At 50.2% G+C, this 17,752-nt stretch overlaps 1 protein-coding gene across 1 annotated transcript in view; it reads left to right on the forward strand.

Annotated features, from left to right (window-relative positions):
- Positions 1 to 17,752, forward strand: part of CFDP1 (craniofacial development protein 1) — a 146,573-nt gene that overhangs the window by 118,387 nt on the left and 10,434 nt on the right. Inside the window, exon 6 of the mRNA XM_032792257.2 lies at positions 11,502 to 11,660. Coding sequence (XP_032648148.1) covers positions 11,502 to 11,660 — 159 coding nt within the window. The remainder of the gene's footprint in view (positions 1 to 11,501; positions 11,661 to 17,752) is intronic.

The raw sequence follows: 17,752 nt of genomic DNA on the forward strand, positions 1-17,752 counted from the left end.
GGGGGGGGGGGGGGGGAGGGAAGGCAAGTGATTGTACTTCATTAAATTGTTCTGTGCCATTGGCAAGCACTGTGGTGTGTGGAGACCAGGTGCGCAGCTTCCTCGGCTGCACTGCAAGGGAATAACATTGCAGACACTAGTTCAGCAGAGGGCTAGTGAGGAGCGTAGCAGCAGGTCTAAGGTCTGATAATACACACACCCTCTGCAGAGCTACCTGACGTAGCTGCCATGTGGAGCGAAGCGCCATCCCGTTGCACCCCTTCACTTTTGATTGCCAATGTCCCTGTGTAGACCATCAGTATGGGACTCCCCCAAAGCCTTCCTCTGCCCCACAAGCAGCCAGCAGGAAATTGTTAATCTGGCAGTTTGGGGTCAGGTTTTCTTATGGTTGGGACTCTGCAAAGCCGTTGAGCTGTGCAGTCCCCTTGCGTTTCCCCAAGAGTAATGTGCCTACTATCCCATGCAACAGTGAGGTAATGGGTCTTCTGGGAGGGCTTGAATTGTGCAGCCTGCCGTCCACGGCAAATGAGGAACTGAGGGTGGGATGCCGTCTCTTGTGCCTAGGTAGTGCCGCGCTCCTGTCTGTTACACTGTCTCTCACTGCCTAGACCCTTACAAAACTGACCCCCAGTGTTTTCTCTTAAAAAATGGGAACTTGGCCCGCACCTTCCCCTGAAAACCAGGTTTAGAGCGCAGTTACAAACCAGCATTTTTAGCGGTAAATCTCCAGGTAAACTAACTTCTGGAGGCTCTTGTGGGTGCAGAATGGCACAGGGGCAGAGGGAGGTTCTGCACCTGGCTCTGGCACAGGTTCCCTTGGTGACCTTGGGAAAATCACTGAATCTCTCTGCGTGTCAGTTCTGCCCTGTATGAAAAGGGGAGAAAACCCTCCATCACAGTGGGGCTGGAAGATGTACACCATGACTCTGTGTCTAGCCACGCCTGGAAATCTTTGATTGAAGGTGCTAGGGAGCGATGCAGTGTTCTCTCTGCTGCAGGAGGTGGAGAGGAGCCTGGGAGTGCTTTGTGGGGGGATGTAAGGTGCCCATCATCTTGGTATCAAAGCCTCACCCTAGGGCCTGAGCTGAATGTGGCTCAACAGCATCCCATGCTGATGTGCTCCATTATGTGCTTGTAGGAAAGTCCTGGTGAGCTGGAAGAGGCCCATGGTGGTATGAAGGAGGCCGTAGATTAGAGCTGCGTTGGTCTAGGGTGAATATGTACACACCTGTGCTGCCTCCCAAGTCCTTTGTTTTATCTTCTGCTCCCTCTGCACGTGGGATGGAGAAGGGATAGCTCCCAAAACACTTGGTGTGGGGCTGGATAGGTCTTGTGCTGGGCAGAAGCTGGTGAAAAACACATGGACAACAGGTCTATAATTATAACAGGATTTTAACAAAACCACTGCAGCTCCATGCTTCATAACATGGATTCACGCAACTTCACCCAAGTCCTCAGAAACCCCTGCCTTCCCTTCCAGTGGCGTCCAGTGAACCACCCTGGCTCGGCCAACCGTGTCTGAGGTGAGCAGGAAGTTTTGCACTGTGTTCTGATGCAGAGTGTAATTCCCCATTGGCTCTCTTTGCCAGGGCAATGCTGTGCTTTTAAAGATTTGCTAGGGCTTGATGGGCTTCTCCAAGTCACTGAGGGTGCAGCAGCACAAAGATCTCTCCTAAAGGGGGTTCAAGAGAAAAATGTCTAGCTTTGTCATCTTATGTTCTTCTCCATTCTTCAGCTGCTGTGGCATGCTGGATACCCTGCAAGAACCAGCGGCTGTAAAATAAGCTGGATGCCTGCGCGAGCTCTTCCACGCTGCAGCGGCCACTTATTCATTCACAAGATGTTCATTGACAAAAATACAATTATAGGTGGGTTACTAGCAGCTATGCTTAATAGCCACTTTTTGAAAGGAGGAAGAAGGCCGAGTCTTGGCCCATGAATGGTTTGTCTATGCACATCACTAACAGTTCCCCTCAGGTGCATCTGATTATGCTGCTTCTCCCAGTTTGACCATGGAGTGGGGCAGGGAAGTTTCATTTGGCAGTCCCGCACTGGCCAAGTTTCAGCACCATCAGATTTTATCATCCAGGGTTTGCTGCTTATGAATCGAAGGCCAGCAAGCCCTTTGTAATCTGCACTGCTGCAGGCCAGAAGAGATCCTGCCTGGCTTTAGGACCGTAACACGCCATGTGGTACACAGTGGGGAGAAGGGAATAGGGGCTGAGCCAAAGTGCCCCAAGATCCTAACTCAGCCGGGAGCAACTGGAAACTGCAACTGAGAATCGATTGCCGAGCAGCTTTCATTCCATTTCATCCCCAGTGCTGCTGGAAACGTAAAGGCAAACAAAAGGAACCCCAAATGTACTGTTCTACAGACTGTGGGACAAGCTCATGATTTTTGAATGCCTGGGATTGGCCTTGCTGAGATCAGTATGCCCTTGTAACGTAGAGCGTAGTGTTATCACTGTTGTTTACTATTAGCGCTGTGATAGTTCCTAGAGGTCCTACCAGGGATCAGGACACCACGCTGTGCTGGGCACAAACACACTGGGAGAGCCAACCCCTGCTCCAAAGAGCTTGCAGTTGGCTGTGAGCAGGTGGCCCCTTACATCCAGGCAGAACCAACCAGAGTTCCCTTACACGGATCTGCTGCTGGATCGGGACTGCACTATCTCTCCAGGTTCTAAGCATGGAAAGTTAGGGCTTGCTAACTAAGTAGGTGATTATAATTCTGCTGTCATGACGATGATCTCAGGAATCCACGCACACATGGAATGATCCCTTTGCACCTAAGCGAATTGCCTTCTCTCCATTAAGTGTAAGAATGATTAAAGATGCCACAGCAGATACCCTTAATGACTACAAAAAGAGTAATAATTCCTCAAGTTGGCATTCAACGCAGCTAATCTATCCCCTTTTCCTGCTGTTCAAACCGTCGAGGCATATAATGCCGTACGACTCCCTAATTAGACTTTAATAGCCTTCGGTTTTGGCACAAGCTCAACAGCTCTCATCTACTGTGGGGGTTTGCTGTTGGATTTATTTTGGGAGTTCAGAGCTGCTGCACAGAGCAAGAAGATCTCACACGTGTCCTTCAGAATGGTGACTGACTCCGTCCAACGCCATCTCCCGCATACACAGTCACAGGGAACATAGGAGTAGCCAGCCTGCCTTGAACCCCCAGCCCAGCTCACCCAGCATCCTGTCTGCAGTGTGGCCGGCACCAGCTGCTGAAGAGGAAGATGCAAGAAGCCCGTCAGTAGGCATATGTGGGAAGATCTGCCTTCCCTGATGGTTTCATCCTAATGTCTAGTGCTTAAACGTTGACTTAAGCCCTGAAGCATGAGGTTTTATCTGCCTTCCAGTAGCATTTACTGCTTGTAGACATGGAGACTCACCCCTGCGGCACCGTCTGCCGGTGACTCCTGGGAATTAGCTCGTTTCCAGCTCTGGAGCGCCCTCTGCAGGCCGGTGATCCGCCTGTCCTCTGGCCCTGTGTCCCTCCCAGGACCCCGGTGCCCTGTTACCTGGGGTGCTGCCCCCTGGCAGTAACCCCTTTCTCTCAGGGTATCCCCTCCCTGGGAAACCCTCACCCTCTATCCACACCTCACTTCAGTGTATGGCTACTGCCAGTTATCATCTAGCCCCACACCCTGGGGCAGACTGCAGTATCAGCCTACTCATCAGGCAAGGAGGGTTTGGACCTACTGCCTTGGCCTACCCCTGGGCTGCCTTCTGCAACCCCTAGTACCCCTTGGCTTTCTTTAGGCTGCAGCCTGGGGCTTTCCAGGCTAGAGCTCCCCAGCTCCTCAGCCGACTGTCCCCAGCCCTGCTCCACTCAGGTACTCTGTCTTTAGCTCCCTGCAGCCAGGCCTTTCTCCCTCTACAGGCAGAGGGAGAGTTGTCTACCCCTGACTTCTCTGCCTTTAATAGGGCCAGCTGAGTCTGTTTGTGGCATGGCCCTAACTGCAGCCACGTCCCCCAATCAGCCCAGCCTTTTCGAGCTGCTTTCTCCAGCCACAGCCCCCTCCCAGAGCTGTTTTTAACCCTTCAGGGCAGGAGCGGAGGTCCACCCCGCTACACTGCTATAACTCTGAGTTTTGCTCTGCACTGGTTACCCCCAGATCCTGCCAAGGACAGGTCCTTTTACAAAGTCCTTGTTCCTATGTGCTCTCTCTCAGTCCCCTGCACTACGCATGGCGTGTGGCTCCCACAGGAGTTCTGTTCCTGTGATGTTCTCTGCCACCTGGCCACAGCCCTTCACTTCCCCACTCCAAAAAACACCCGCTTGGTGGGACTTGGGCTGCACATCATGGCAGGGGAACGGCTGGGAATTCCCATGGAGGGGAAAACAAGGAGATGGAAAGCTGCTTTCCCCAAGCAGTGCCCTTGCCCGACCTGCAGAGCCAGTAGTGTCCTCATTTCTCCAGCCCAGATCCATTTCTTTTTGACCCCCTTCACTCTTGGAAATGGATGGGAGTTGGGTGGGACAGGCATTTGATGCCTTAAGGTGAACATATCCCAAGCTGTGTTGCTGTGGGCCGTGCATCTGGAGCACTAAACGGTCTGCTGCAATTGATCAGAATTTGGGGAAAGTCATCTCAGACAAGCTTCTTAGGCGTCTTCATCAAGAGAGCCCCCAGCTGGATTTCACTGTAGTCGCAGTTGTGTGCGTCCACCTGCTGAAGAATGGCCAGGGAAGAGGAAGTAGTACCTTCTGGTATCTATTTGTTCTCAGTGGTGTGGTGTCACTGAGGACATATGAGGGACAGAACATTTCCAAAGAAGACAGAGGAATTTACAGACACCCTTTCCATCCAGTTCCCAGTTTAAAGGCAGGTGAAATTGTACTAAATATTGGTCCAGCAAGTTACACATATGCACAGCATCCTGTTAACTCTAATCTCGCCTTTGCATCCCACTCTAGAAATAAGGAGAAGAGAAGGAGACTTAAAAAATAAGTTGGGTCTCCCAGTGCATCTTGTCTTGTAAGCTGCTGGGGCAGTGAGCATGTTCACTGTGCACCTTGGTCAGGACCTAGCACATCAGCATGTAACAAATCGCAATAACTGGACACCTCTTGGCATGGGCCAACTCCTGTCTCATACCCTGTCCAACTTGCACATAGCTGTCTGCCTAGCACCGATGAGCAGAAGCAAATAATGAGATTAAGGTGATTGGAAACATCTGTCTGTATAGGTTCTTTAGCTCACGCCCGTTGCCATGGTAGCCATGTTTCTACGCACCCTCGAGTTACCTCCTGTCCTACAGAATGCATGTGTGTTTATGTACATTCTCCCCTTGGTCTGTGCCGGAGCAAGGGGTTTAAAGCATTCTCACGGTTCAGTGTATCAAGCTGCTGTGCGTGTTACTCATTCCACTCAGTTGTGTTTAGTTCAGGGAATGCTGTGGGGGGCACTAGCCCAATATTTTGTTTGTTTGTTTTCCTCCTATTTTGTCATCTCGGGTTTTTTTTTCCACAATTTAAACAGACATCTGATATTAGAATTGGCACTTCTGCATGGCAAACGCACAATCATCTGCTCCTGGGTGTTCTCTCTTGCAAGCAGAGTGCCAGTAGCTGCTTTCTTTGCCCTTGTATTCCTGTGGGAAGGTTTTTTGCATGATGTCAGAGGCATCTAGAAAGGTACAACTGCACCCTAGAACAGTGGTCTCCAAAGTGGGGTGCGCGCATCCCAGGTGGTGTGCAAGACAATCCATTGGGGGGCACGGCAGGAGGAGTGCCGCTGGGGGGGGCGAGGTGGGAGGGTGGCTGGAGGAGGGAGGGAACAAGCGAGCGGGGAAGCTGCCCTCCACCATCCGCAAGCAGGGCCACCCAGAATGCAGGGGCTTTAGGGGTCCCAGGGCCCCGGCCTGCAGCTCTAAAGCCACTTTTGGAATGTGGCCCTGAGTCCTCCGGCCCCTGGAGGAGCAGGGGCAGCCATGCAGCCAGCAGCGGGAAAGAAGCAGCGCTTTCCCCTTCAAAGCTGGCTGGAGAGAAGTGGTGCTTTGAAGGGGAAAATGCCGCTTCTCTCCGGCCGCTGGCTGCGCGGCTGCCCCTGCTCCTCCTGAGTTGTCCGGCCTGTGCTCGCAGAGCCGCATTCCAAAAGGGGCTTTAGAGCTGCAGGCGAGGGCCCTGGGCCTTGCCTGGGGGGGGGCAGCTTCCCTGCTCACTCATTGCCTCCCCACTCTGGCCACCTTCCTCCCTCCGGCGGCACTCCTCCTGCTGTGCCCCAATGGCAGCTCCCAGAATTGTGGCCATGGGCGCGGTGCCGTGCTGCACAGAGCCAACTGCACACCCCCTGCACCAAACAGGAGCTGCCCCAGGTAAGTGCTCTGTAACCTGTGCCTGCCCCAGCCCTGAGCTGCCTCCTGCACCCCCACCTTGAGTGCCTTCCCACATCCTAACTCCCTCTCAGACCCCGCACCCCCACTCTGAGTGCCCTCCTGCACCCTAACTCCTTCCCAGACCCCGCACCCCCACCCTGAGCGGCCTCCCGCACCCTAACTCCCTCCCAGACCCTACACTCCCACCCTGAGCCCCTTCCCAGACACTAACCCTAATCCAGACCTTCAAATCGCTGCATCACAGTGTTAAACCAAGATTTTCAGAAATAATGACGTATATTCAATCACATTGCTCTCATTAAAAAATATTAATCATAATTTTTTGAGAGCAAGAAGTTTTTTGTACCGTTAATAAATAAAACACAATAAACGTTATTTTAAAAATATTGTTTATTTCATCTTTATCTCATCCTTTTTTAATTTCTATTTTTTATGTTCTGTAATGTACATTATATATTAGTATAGTAGTACGAGTATATAATTTATACATCTATTGGGGGTGCATGCTCAAAAAGTTTTTACTGATAGTGGTGCGTGATCAGAAATGTTTGGAGACCACTGCCCTAGAGACATGGGAGAATACTGTAGCTTTGCTTAGGAATCTTTCCAGTAATGGGAATGTTAAATGTTCCTGCTTTAAGCTGGGCTTAGAACTGAGCCATCAGCCCGGTTAGACAGCAACCAGTGAGTTCCAGGATTCAATTTGCTGTGGAACTGTGTTTCTATTTAATGATAGTGCTTGCAAGCCCCCATGGTTATCAAGATAACCTTCAAACTGGACTGAAGGTGAACTGATGCAGAGCTGTCTTCCTGAGGCAGCCCAAAACAATGCTTGCTCCATACACCTTGATGCATCATTGACTCAGTTTGACATGTCAACTCTGTCACTGCTGATCATTTAAACCAAAACATCCAGCTGCAACCTCAAACTGCAGTCTGTGCCTTTGCAGGTACCAGAACCCAATCTGCCAAATCCTCCTCCCAAAACTCCTACAGTCTAGTTCTCTTTCATCTGTACAGACGTCTGCAGTACTTTGAAAACTGCAAAGGTGGAGACAGACGGGTCAAAAGGGAGCAGGCTCTGAGTCTCTGGCGGTAAGGGTGAGGTTGGTTATTAAGAGTAGAAGGGTGCGTGTTATGAAGTGGATAGATGCTTTTCAGCTGGGATGTATTCCTGGCAGGGATGTGACTGCCTGCTCTGGGTACCTTTCTTCAGGATGCATTCAGCCCAGCCCCACTGGCACATACATGGAGGCTGGTGAGCTCCGTGGTGAGAAGGATTACACTGTGTGCTCCTCCCCCAGGTTTGACCGGCCCTTGGTTTCTCGTTCCTCAAACCAGCTGAGGATGAGGGCTCAGCAGAGCCACTGCACTCCACGCCAGAGGCCAGGGTTAGCCTGGCTGTGCTCCACTGGGACACCTGGCTGGCCTGTCAAGGCAACATGAACTAGACCCTCCCACGTGGGAGGAGAACTGTAGCAATCTGGGATCTGTGTAATGAGAGGGGGAAGGGCAAAAGGAGGCCTCAGGAAGGTGCAGGTTGGGCTCCCCAGTATTGCCAGTAGCTGCATGGAACATTGAGGAGAACAAAACAATCAAGGACCGAGCAGTGTCCATCCAAGCTGAAAAGTGCCTGCTACCGAAATGTTACCCTAGCGATGGACAAGGAGAACTGTTGGGGCAGCTCACAGACCGTGGACCAGACCAGTCTGAACAGGAGTGGCCTCTAATGCACACCTGCCACAGTGAGCCTGCCCTTCACATACCGTAGCTGTCGTGCAAACACAGTCTGATCTGGATTCAGATCCCCGAGCAGCATTGCTCCCCAATAGACCAGCCAATGTCAGGAAATGGCAGGCACTGCGGCGAGCCGTGCTTGTCTGGAGAGTCTTCTGGCTGAAGCCTGTAAAAATCCATCTTCCTGGATTTAGTCTCATAGAAACTATTGAATTATTTTTCTTCAGAAGCTTGCAAATTAGGGAAACATAAACTGTGTTAATGACCTGATAAGGACGGATTTGGATGCTTTCCCAAGGAACAGCAACGCACGTGAAGCGTATGCTTGAGTTTGGGTGTTCAGTGTGGATCGGAGCAATCTCTTGCATGCACCTGCACCCCCATCCATCCCACCCCCATCACTCTGGAAAGCAAATTGTTTCCTTTCAGGCTTTTCACAACTGTGCAGAAATGAAGGACTGGAGAATGCTTGTAAATAAGGAGTGCAGCAGGGGTGGGGTGCTGATGATTGCAGGATGGGTTAACATGAGCATGCATTGCCATTTCTGGCTTCGAGGATTGACTGCATCTGATACTGAGCCTGTTGGCCTGGCTTATTCACATCATAGGTGCATTTCCCAGCCCAGACTGGAGGTGGTGGGGTCACGCTGTGCGGCACTGCTTGGGTTTGACTTTCAGCTCCTTTTTGCATTGAACAGGTGGGAGTGCTCTCTGCTACGCTGCCCCATGCTATGAGACTGACAGCTCAAGGCCAGTGGAGTTATGATGTGCTGACAGATCTTTAATCTGCCAAGGGAGAGAATGAGGCCTAGTGGTACAGAGCAGGGGAATGGGAATCAGGAGACCTGTTGCCTTTATGACCTAGGGCAGGTCATTCCTTGTTTGGTGCCTTGGTTTCCCCTGGACAATGGGGATGATTTTGGTCACTAAAAGCAGCAGAGAATCCTGTGGCACCTTATAGACTAACAGACGTTTTGGAGCATGAGCTTTCGTGGGTGAATACCCACTTCGTCAGATGCATGTATTGGAAATTTCCACTACATGCATCCGACGAAGTGGGTATTCACCCACGAAAGCTCATGCTCCAATACATCTGTTAGTCTATAAGGTGCCACAGGATTCTCTGCTGCTTTTACAGATCCAGACTAACACGGCTACCCCTCTGATATTTGGTCACTAAAGTTAGTGTTTTATCCCAAGAGTCACAGATTTGTGATTTCTTGTTTTTTTCCTCACTGTTCACTGCTGTAACAACTGCTCTCCACTGGATGCCGGCAAGGGGCTGGGCCTTGCTGGACTCTGAATAACACCTGCTGCACCCCTTCCTGTAGCATACGGGGGGAGGGGAGCACCAGGAAGCATAAGAGCGAGAGAGAGCCCAGTAGAGACCATTTCACAAACAATCCTGGATAACTCACACTTGGGATTGGATCAGAATTTCCCACAATTGATTCAACCAGGAAGTTTTGCAGAATTTTCTAAGCCAAACCAGCAGAATAACTTTCCCTTGTTGGATTTGGGTGCCTCTGCTGGTGCAGCATGGTAGACAACTATCTCGCATCAGGAACAGATCCGGTGTGCGTGGGAAGGTGTCCTCTGCTCATAACCATACACATCCGGGCTTGCTTATGTCCATCAGACACCTCTGAGATCCCAGAGATCCAGCCTGAGGCAAGAATCTAGGATCCCAGGGGGCAGAGAGTCAAAGGTGCTGATGTGTTATACGGATGAGAGCATGAGGGATGGGTGTTGCCTGGCTGACTGGGGATTCCTGCTGTTTCCATCACCATATTATCCAAGCCTCTAGTGTTCTGGTGGGGGAAGGTAATATTAAGCCCATGCTAGTCTAGAGGTCTAGTGGGGTGTTCTTATTGCGGTGGCAATAGTGTATCACAAGGAGTGTAACAGAATGGCTGGCAAATCATGTGCTGGGCTAAGCTCTCCTGCTCCATTGTAGGTGCTCCTAGTTGGGCCAATTAAGAGGGCAAGGCAGCACCTGGGGGGTTATAAAAAGGGCAGGCAGGAGATAAGAGCTGCCAGTTAGACAAGACAGCTCCTGGGAAAAGGCTGAAGGCAGGGAAACAGCAAGAGGGGTTTGCTGGCTGACGTCCTCAAGCCAGAGAGCCAGGACCAGAGCAGCAGCAGAGGTAGATGCTGGCTGGCTCTGAGCTGGAGGGGCCCAGAGAAAGCTGAAGGAAGGGGGAGCAGCAGGGGAGCTCACCAGCCGATGTCTCCTTGCTGGAGAGCTGACCCAGAGTAACCGTGAGAGGGCTGGAGGTGGAGGGATGCTTCCCTGGTAAAGATACTCTCCCAGCGGAGAGGCTGCGGGAGTTCCTGCAGGGGAGAGTGGGGTTGTACCCTAAAAGGAAGGGCTGGGATGGAAGAAGATGCATAAGGAGCCTATCTGTGATGGAAGACCCTGGGGTACGGTGAGAACAAGGACTGCTTGAACTGGGGTGATATGGATTATACTTTGGGACTGTCTGCACTATGCATTGTTAATAAACGATGTTGACGGACTAGATCTGCTTCCATGGACTTACTGGGGTCTCAAAAGGAAACTGAGGCGAAGGGCCACTTGCAGGGCTGTTACGAGGCCACAAGGGGGCACCCCGGAGGAGGTCACTGCTTTACAGGGAGCTGGCCAGCTGCTCCTTCCTAGTTATGTGATATGCTTCCCGTTTGTTATACTTATGTGGCCATCAGCCTCTTCACTTTAGTAGCGCTGCAGAGGTGGCTATGGCTGATATGATTCACGCCACTGTGCGTGCCACTGCTGTGCAAGCCTCAAAGGGCTTCCCAGTCTCCATGCTTTTCTCTCCCCCCTGCTCCGCACAAGCCAACAGACCCTGCTTTTTCATTTAGCCTTATGTATTAGAAGGGGACTCTTAAGCTCTGTGTCTGCCCCAGGTAGTGTATGGGTCTCCTGAAGCAGTGGCTTCATAATAAACAGTTTATTAACAATGCATAGTGCAGATAGTCCCAAAGTATAATCCATATCACCCCAGTTCAAGCAGTCCTTGTTCTCACCGTACCCCAGGGTCTTCCATCACAGATAGGCTCCTTATGCATCTTCTTCCATTAGCTCCTTAAAGCAGGGTATGGAGCTATGCCCCCTCCCCTCCCTGCCCTGGTCTTGCTGTTCACGGTGCGTTGTGAGCTTGCAGGGCAGAAGCTCTTTTCACCTCAAAGAGATTCTGCCCATCAGATCTGCATGGGATAAGAGACTCCAAGGAAATGTGGCTTGTTGGCTGGAGTGTCTCTGACGCAGGGGTTGATCTGAGCAAAGGAAACCGTTCTCCTTAGCTGGGGCCACCTGGTTCACACATAGCATTTCTCATCTCTGTTTTGATTTGAGGTGATAATGACATCTTCTCCCAGTAAATAATGAGTGTCTGCTTTATTGTCTCTATCAGGGTGAAGAAGGCAAGTGGCATGAGCAGCCTCCTGGGAAAGATTGGCTCCAAAAAGCAGAAGATGAGCACGCTGGAGAAATCCAAACTGGACTGGGAGAACTTCAAGGAGGAGGAAGGGATCAGGGAAGATCTGGCCATCTACAACCGAGGGAAAGAAGGGTAAGACGGGGCTTTATTTAGTCGCAGTTGGGGTCTGCCAGGCACCCAGGAAACCGTCACTTCCTGCAGAGAAGTAACCAAACCCCAAAGCACTAGGCAGCTGTTGATCTCTCTCTAAGGGTCCTAGGGATAGACTGTTGAAGGATGTCTGGCTGTCTTGAGCGCTCCCACAGTCCTCGAAGCCATCAGCAGGATTTTCAGGCCCACCCTTATGGGCTCTGGTTGGCATGGCTCCTGATAGGGTGGCAAATGCAGCTTGACCAGGTTCTTTGAGTAGCCAGTCCAGCAATCTACTGACAAAAGATGGTGGCCCCCTGTACTGCTTGCTTTAAAATATCCCTGGCCTCTAACATACCACTCATCCTATTAGATCTGCCCTGTTGGCCTCTCGAGCATAGACAGGTGGGTGCCAATAGAGCGGAGGAGGGGAGTGGCACTCCATCAAGCCAGAGCAAGGCAAAGGAGCTGCGTTGATTTACACCAGGTGCGGATCTGGCCCTCCAGCTTAAGATGCTCATTTATCAGGCTCTGGAGATGTTAGACCAGCATGCAGGACCGGCTCTCGACACCAGCAAACCAAGCACGTGCTTGGGGCGGCACAATTCCAGGGGCAGCATTCTGGGTAGGGTTTTTTGTTTTTTTTTTTGTGCTTTGGCAGTTGTGCTCTTGGAGGTTTTTTTGTTTTGTTTTGTTTTGTTTTGCTTGGGGTGGCAAAAAACCTAGAGCTGGCCCTGCCAGGATGGGGAAGAGGCTTTTGTGCAAGACCTCAACACAGCAAACTCTGTTAGTGCTCAGAGCTGGACTTCTCTGGGGAAAAGCCCATCTGAGGAAGGCTTACAGTTCAGATGGCATACGTCAGCATCACCAGGAGTGACAGATGTCTGCAAGCAAGGCTGTGCCAGAGCCCTCTGCTCTCTGATGGGGTGCACTCCCCAGAATGGGTGGATGATGAGCAGAGCCAGTTTCCTCCATACAAAGTCCCACCAGCGTCCCTTAGCTTGGCTTTGCAGGGTCTTGCCTTCAAGAGGATGTAGAGGGAAGTTGAATCTCCATGCTCATCAGCCTTTGAGATCTCTGTAGCTGCCTCTAGTGGTACCAGTTGCTTAAAATGGTGATGTCCATGTGGTGGACACTTTTTTACCGGGAGCTGGACTAACAACCCACCTGAGAATTCATTTCACATGGACAACTGAGCAGCCATCAAGACTTTAGGCTGCTATTGATCTGGGCTGTATTCAAACCAATCGCATAAAATGAAAGGCTCTGCAACCTTCTATCAACCCTTAGACATTCTTCTTACCCAGAAATGCATCCTTGGTGTATGTTGATGTAGCTCAGCTCCATTGACTGCAGTGATGCTGCATCTGCTTATGTCCGGGCTGATCAGGGCCCCTGCAGTTTCAGTATCACTGCATTAAATGTACTAGTTTAGCAGCATGGGGACAAAGAATCTTATAGGAAATCATGAGGATCCTTCAGCCTCTTTAACTGCTTGGTTCTAGCCTTGCTTATTAACTGCCCAAGCAGATCTCAGGTTCACTGAGCTATCAGCAGGTGGCTTTGTCATTACACAGAAGAGAAACATGGTGCCATGAAAACACAAGACTTCTTCTTTCAAAAAAATTGATACTAGTCAAATGTGTAACATCAGGGGGTCACCAGACAACCAGCTCACCTTTAATCACATTCACCTCCAAGCACATAAGTGAGCCAAAGCTACTAGTAAATGATGGAGGGCGGGGCAAGGTGGTGAAACTGCAGCTGTTAGCCTGGGATCACGAGATGACACAAACACCATTTTCATTGGCTGCCTTTGCAACCTAGCTCTTTTGTATGAGCCACTTTTTCTTTTACTATCCTCTCCCTCCCCTCAGATATTTGTCAAGTGGCTTTTGTCCACAATTCAGTGGGTAGTAATTGACAAGTCTCCTTATAAAAATCCAAACAAGAACTATTAGGATGAGGAATGGTGCCTGTTCCTGGTGCCTGCCTGGGGCTAGTGAACCATGCTTCATGTGTCTTTTACGAGTCTTTCTGCTGCCATTTGTCACATGGGCAGGCTCTGCAGATCTCATTGTATAACGGAAGATGGGTTCCACCTGATTAGGAAAGCAGCCAGTCACCCATGGCAAGCCAAGGCTCAGATTGTTAAGCACCAGGCAAACCCGAGACACTATAGCAGGGCCGCCCGGGGGGGGGGCAAGTGGGGCAATTTGCCCCAGGCCCCGGGCTCCGCAGGGGCCCCCAAGAGAACGGGCGAGGCTCCCGCCGCAGCCCGACCCGCCTCCGCCCCTCACCCGGAGCCTCAGCAGATCCAGCAGCGTCCCTGAATAGCAGTGCCCTGTGGCTCCGCAGGACTCCTGAGCGCCCAGCCCTCTCCCTTACCACGTGGCTTTGAGCAGGGCGGAGCTCAGGAGCTCCGCGGGAGCCACACTGCACCGCTGTTCAGGGACACTGCTGGATACGATGCACTGAGGCTCCGGGTGAGGAAGGGGTGCCAGGAACAGAATGGGTCGGGATTCTAAGGGGGGTAGGCAGTTGGGGGGCAGGAAGTAGGGGGGTCAGATAGGGGCAGGGCTAGGCTGTTTGGGAGGCACAGCCTTCCCTACTCTAAAGCTCATCAGCAGTTTGAGGCTTGCAGAAGAGCCAAGCTGTTAGCTTTTCCATTAGGGCTACCATCCTTTCACTTCTCAATGCCAAATTATAGTCTATATTTCAATTTCAGTGCCATAGGGAGATTCATGTCAGGTGGGGGAGAGTAGCTTCATTTAAAATTAGCCACTGGGGGAGGAGGGATCACATGAGAAGAGCAATATCCTACACCACCTACCTCTTTCCTGACCCTACCAAGGGACCCCCCTCCCCCTCCCCTGCATTCCCTGAGGCTTCAGAGGGGTTAATTCAGTGGTTCTCAAACTTTTTTTGTTCTGGTGACCCCTTTCACATAGCAAACCTCTGAGTGTGACCCCCTCCCCCATAATATTGAAAACACTTTTTTATATATTTAACACTATTATAAATGCTGGAGGCAAAGCGGGGTTTGAGGTGGAGGCTGACAGTCACAACCCCCAGTAATAACCTTGTGACCCCTGCAGGGGTCCCGACCCCCAGTTTGAGAACCCTGGGTTAATTTAATTTTAGCACCCTGTGTCCATTCACATGCATGTGCTATTTTGAGCATGTCAGTTTTCACAACATAGGCTCATCCCAGATTTCTGGAACAGAGCTCAAATGCTCAGTTGTGGAGCATGTACATAAGCTATACTAAAGACAAACCCACAGTAACCGTCCAGTTTGTGAGGGACCCCATGGAGTCAGTCTCTAGGAAACAGATAAATGCATGGAAGTTAAGTCCATTAATGGCTATTAGCCAGGATGGGTAACGAATGGTGTCCCTAGCCTCTGTTTGTCAGAGGGTGGAGATGGATGGCAGGAGAGAGATCACACTTGATCATTACCTGTTAGGTTCACTCCCTCTGGGCACTTGGCATTGGCCATTGTCAGTAGTAGACAGGATACTGGCTGGATGGACCTTTGGTTTGACCCAGTATGGCTGTTCTTATGTTCTAACCTAAATGAACCCAAAGTTATGGAGACAGATATGAGTCAAGAAGCCAGCAGAATCAGAAACCTGGAAAAATCTCTGACTGGGTGGGCTCAGGCGTTTGGTCACAAGCTGAGGTGGTTCAAAAGTTTTGGATTTTTTTAAGCAGAAATTTTTTAGTGTTTCTTTAAACAATCAAACACAGCAAGCAGCAAAAATTTGGCCACACGCTCTGAAACCCAAACCATATTCAGGTTTTGGCCGACTAATTTCAGCTTTTCAATTAAAAAAACACAACAAATTTTGAAGGAAAGCAGACATTGTCCGCAATTTTTTTTCCGCTTTTTAAAAACCCCTAGTTTTCGATCCAAAAAAAGTTTGACGGAAAATATTTCTCTAACCTTTTAATGAGCTTTAGTGCCTTTTAGCACTAGCTGATGCTCGAGAACCAGCGATACCTTGTAAAGAAGTTTTCTCAAACTGGTTTGTGCCGAGATGTGGAAGGTTTATTTTTCCCAGGGTCGCGCCCCTGGCGGGGAGCATGTGGGGCAATTTGCCCGAGCCCCACAGGGGCCCCCACGAGAATACAGTATTGTAATTTTTTTTATGGAAGGGGCCCCCAAAATTGCTTTGCCCCAGGCCCCCTGAATCCTCTGGGCGGCCCTGCGCTATAGAAATAGTAATCGTATGTCTTATGGCCAGAGGGAAGAAATTGTTCCTTTAAAAAAAAAATAACCTTGCCAAAGTCACTGTTCACATCTCAGGGCAGCGCCTTGGGCCTTCACTTGCTTTCTCAAGCTGTTAGAAGTTGCTCCATCAGCATTCTTGTTCTGGCTGAGTGATGGAATTGCAGTTTCCTTCCTCTCGTAACACAGTTCATTCTGCCCTCTGCAGCATGGCCTGCTGTAATCCCAAAGCTAAAGGGGACAAATGGTACCCTCTGGCTATGTCTAACTTGCCCATGTCTCTTTCTTCCCCTCGTCATCAATTTTCAATCCACGGGTTTATTTTTCACCAGCAATGGAATCTGGGTTTGTGTTCAACCCAAATTCTGTCAGATCCTCAGGGCCTGTCCTGCTTTTGAAAAAGAGACGTTGAAACAGGGAGTGGGGGAAGAGACATCCCTTTTGCTGTAAATCTGTTGCTCTATCATATTTTATAAACTTGAACATGTGGCACAGCATCTTAACTATGCCGTGTTATGTAGGGCAACCCCAGTGGGGGATCTGCACTAGATCTCTCCTCCTCTCCTTGTCTCAGGCAAACTGGAGCTGTCACACTGTGTGATTGCAAATGACTGGCAGGGGACCCAAAGTGCCAATAAAATCCTCCCAAAGGGAACTATCAGCTCTCCTCATTAGCAGAGACATCTTTTACAGCAAATGTACCTTCATCTGATATAGCTCATGGTTACCCCACTTCCATTATTGCAGGTTATTTATAGCGAATAATGAATTGGGCAATGTAGGTTATTTTTTAAAAAAAAAAAAAACAACAACCCTTCCCTAGCATGAGTAATTCTGTGTCATTGTCAGTTTCCAACGCTATATCTCATTGTATTCCTGCTCTGAGGTCTTTGCCCAACTTGCACTGTGGCAGGCTGGGAGCTGTTAGTTCCTGTAGTTTCTTGTTTTGCATGCATATGCTCCGAAAAAAAAGCAGCTGTGGACAAATGGGTGTGTGGGGTTCCGTGCTCATCTCTCAGAGACTCCAGACATGCTCCGTTTACAGGCAATATGTTGGCTTTTTTTTTTTTTCCTTCCCTTGCTGCCAGCCATGCAAACTTAGTCCGGAATTGGAGTCAGGCTGGGCTGACTTTCCCAAAGGGTTCTTGGGCCCACTGCTGCGCTGAGTGACCCGTGCACAGCCCCATAGCTTTCATTAGGTGTTTATGGGTGCGACTGTTTGGACTGTCCTAATCAATCCTGCTGCTGCACAAGAAGGAATAGGCTAATATGAGGGACAAAGGAGTCCAGGAGAGCTGGCTGTTTTTTAAAGAAGCCTTATTGAGGGCACAGGAACAAACCATCCCAGTGTGCAGAAAAAATAACAAATATGGCAGACAACCAGCTTGGCTAAGCCGTGAAATCTTTGGTGAACTTAAACACAAAAAGGAAGCTTACAAGATGTGGAAACTTGGACAGATGACTAAGGAGGAGTATAAAATTATTGCTCAGATATGCAGGGGTATAATCAGGAAGGCCAAAACAGAAGTGGAGTTGCAGCTAGCAAGGGGGATGAAGGGAAACAAGAAGGGTTTCTACAGGTATGTTAGCAACAAGGGAAAGGTCAGGGAAAATGTGGGACGCTTACTGAATGGAGGAGGCAACACAGTGACAGATGATGTGGAAAAAGCTGAAGTACTCAGTGCTTTTTTTGCCTCGGTCTTCACAGACAGGGTCAGCTCCCAGACTGCTGCACTGGGCAGCACAGTATGGGGAGGAGGTGAGCAGCCCTCAGTGGTGAAAGAACAGGTTAAGGACTATTAGGAAAAGCTGGATATGCACAAGTCCATGGGTCCAGATCTAATGCATCCAAGGGTGCTGAG

The sequence above is a fragment of the Chelonoidis abingdonii genome, chromosome 19 (genome assembly GCF_003597395.2).
Source record: "Chelonoidis abingdonii isolate Lonesome George chromosome 19, CheloAbing_2.0, whole genome shotgun sequence".
NCBI lineage: Eukaryota > Metazoa > Chordata > Testudines > Testudinidae > Chelonoidis > Chelonoidis abingdonii.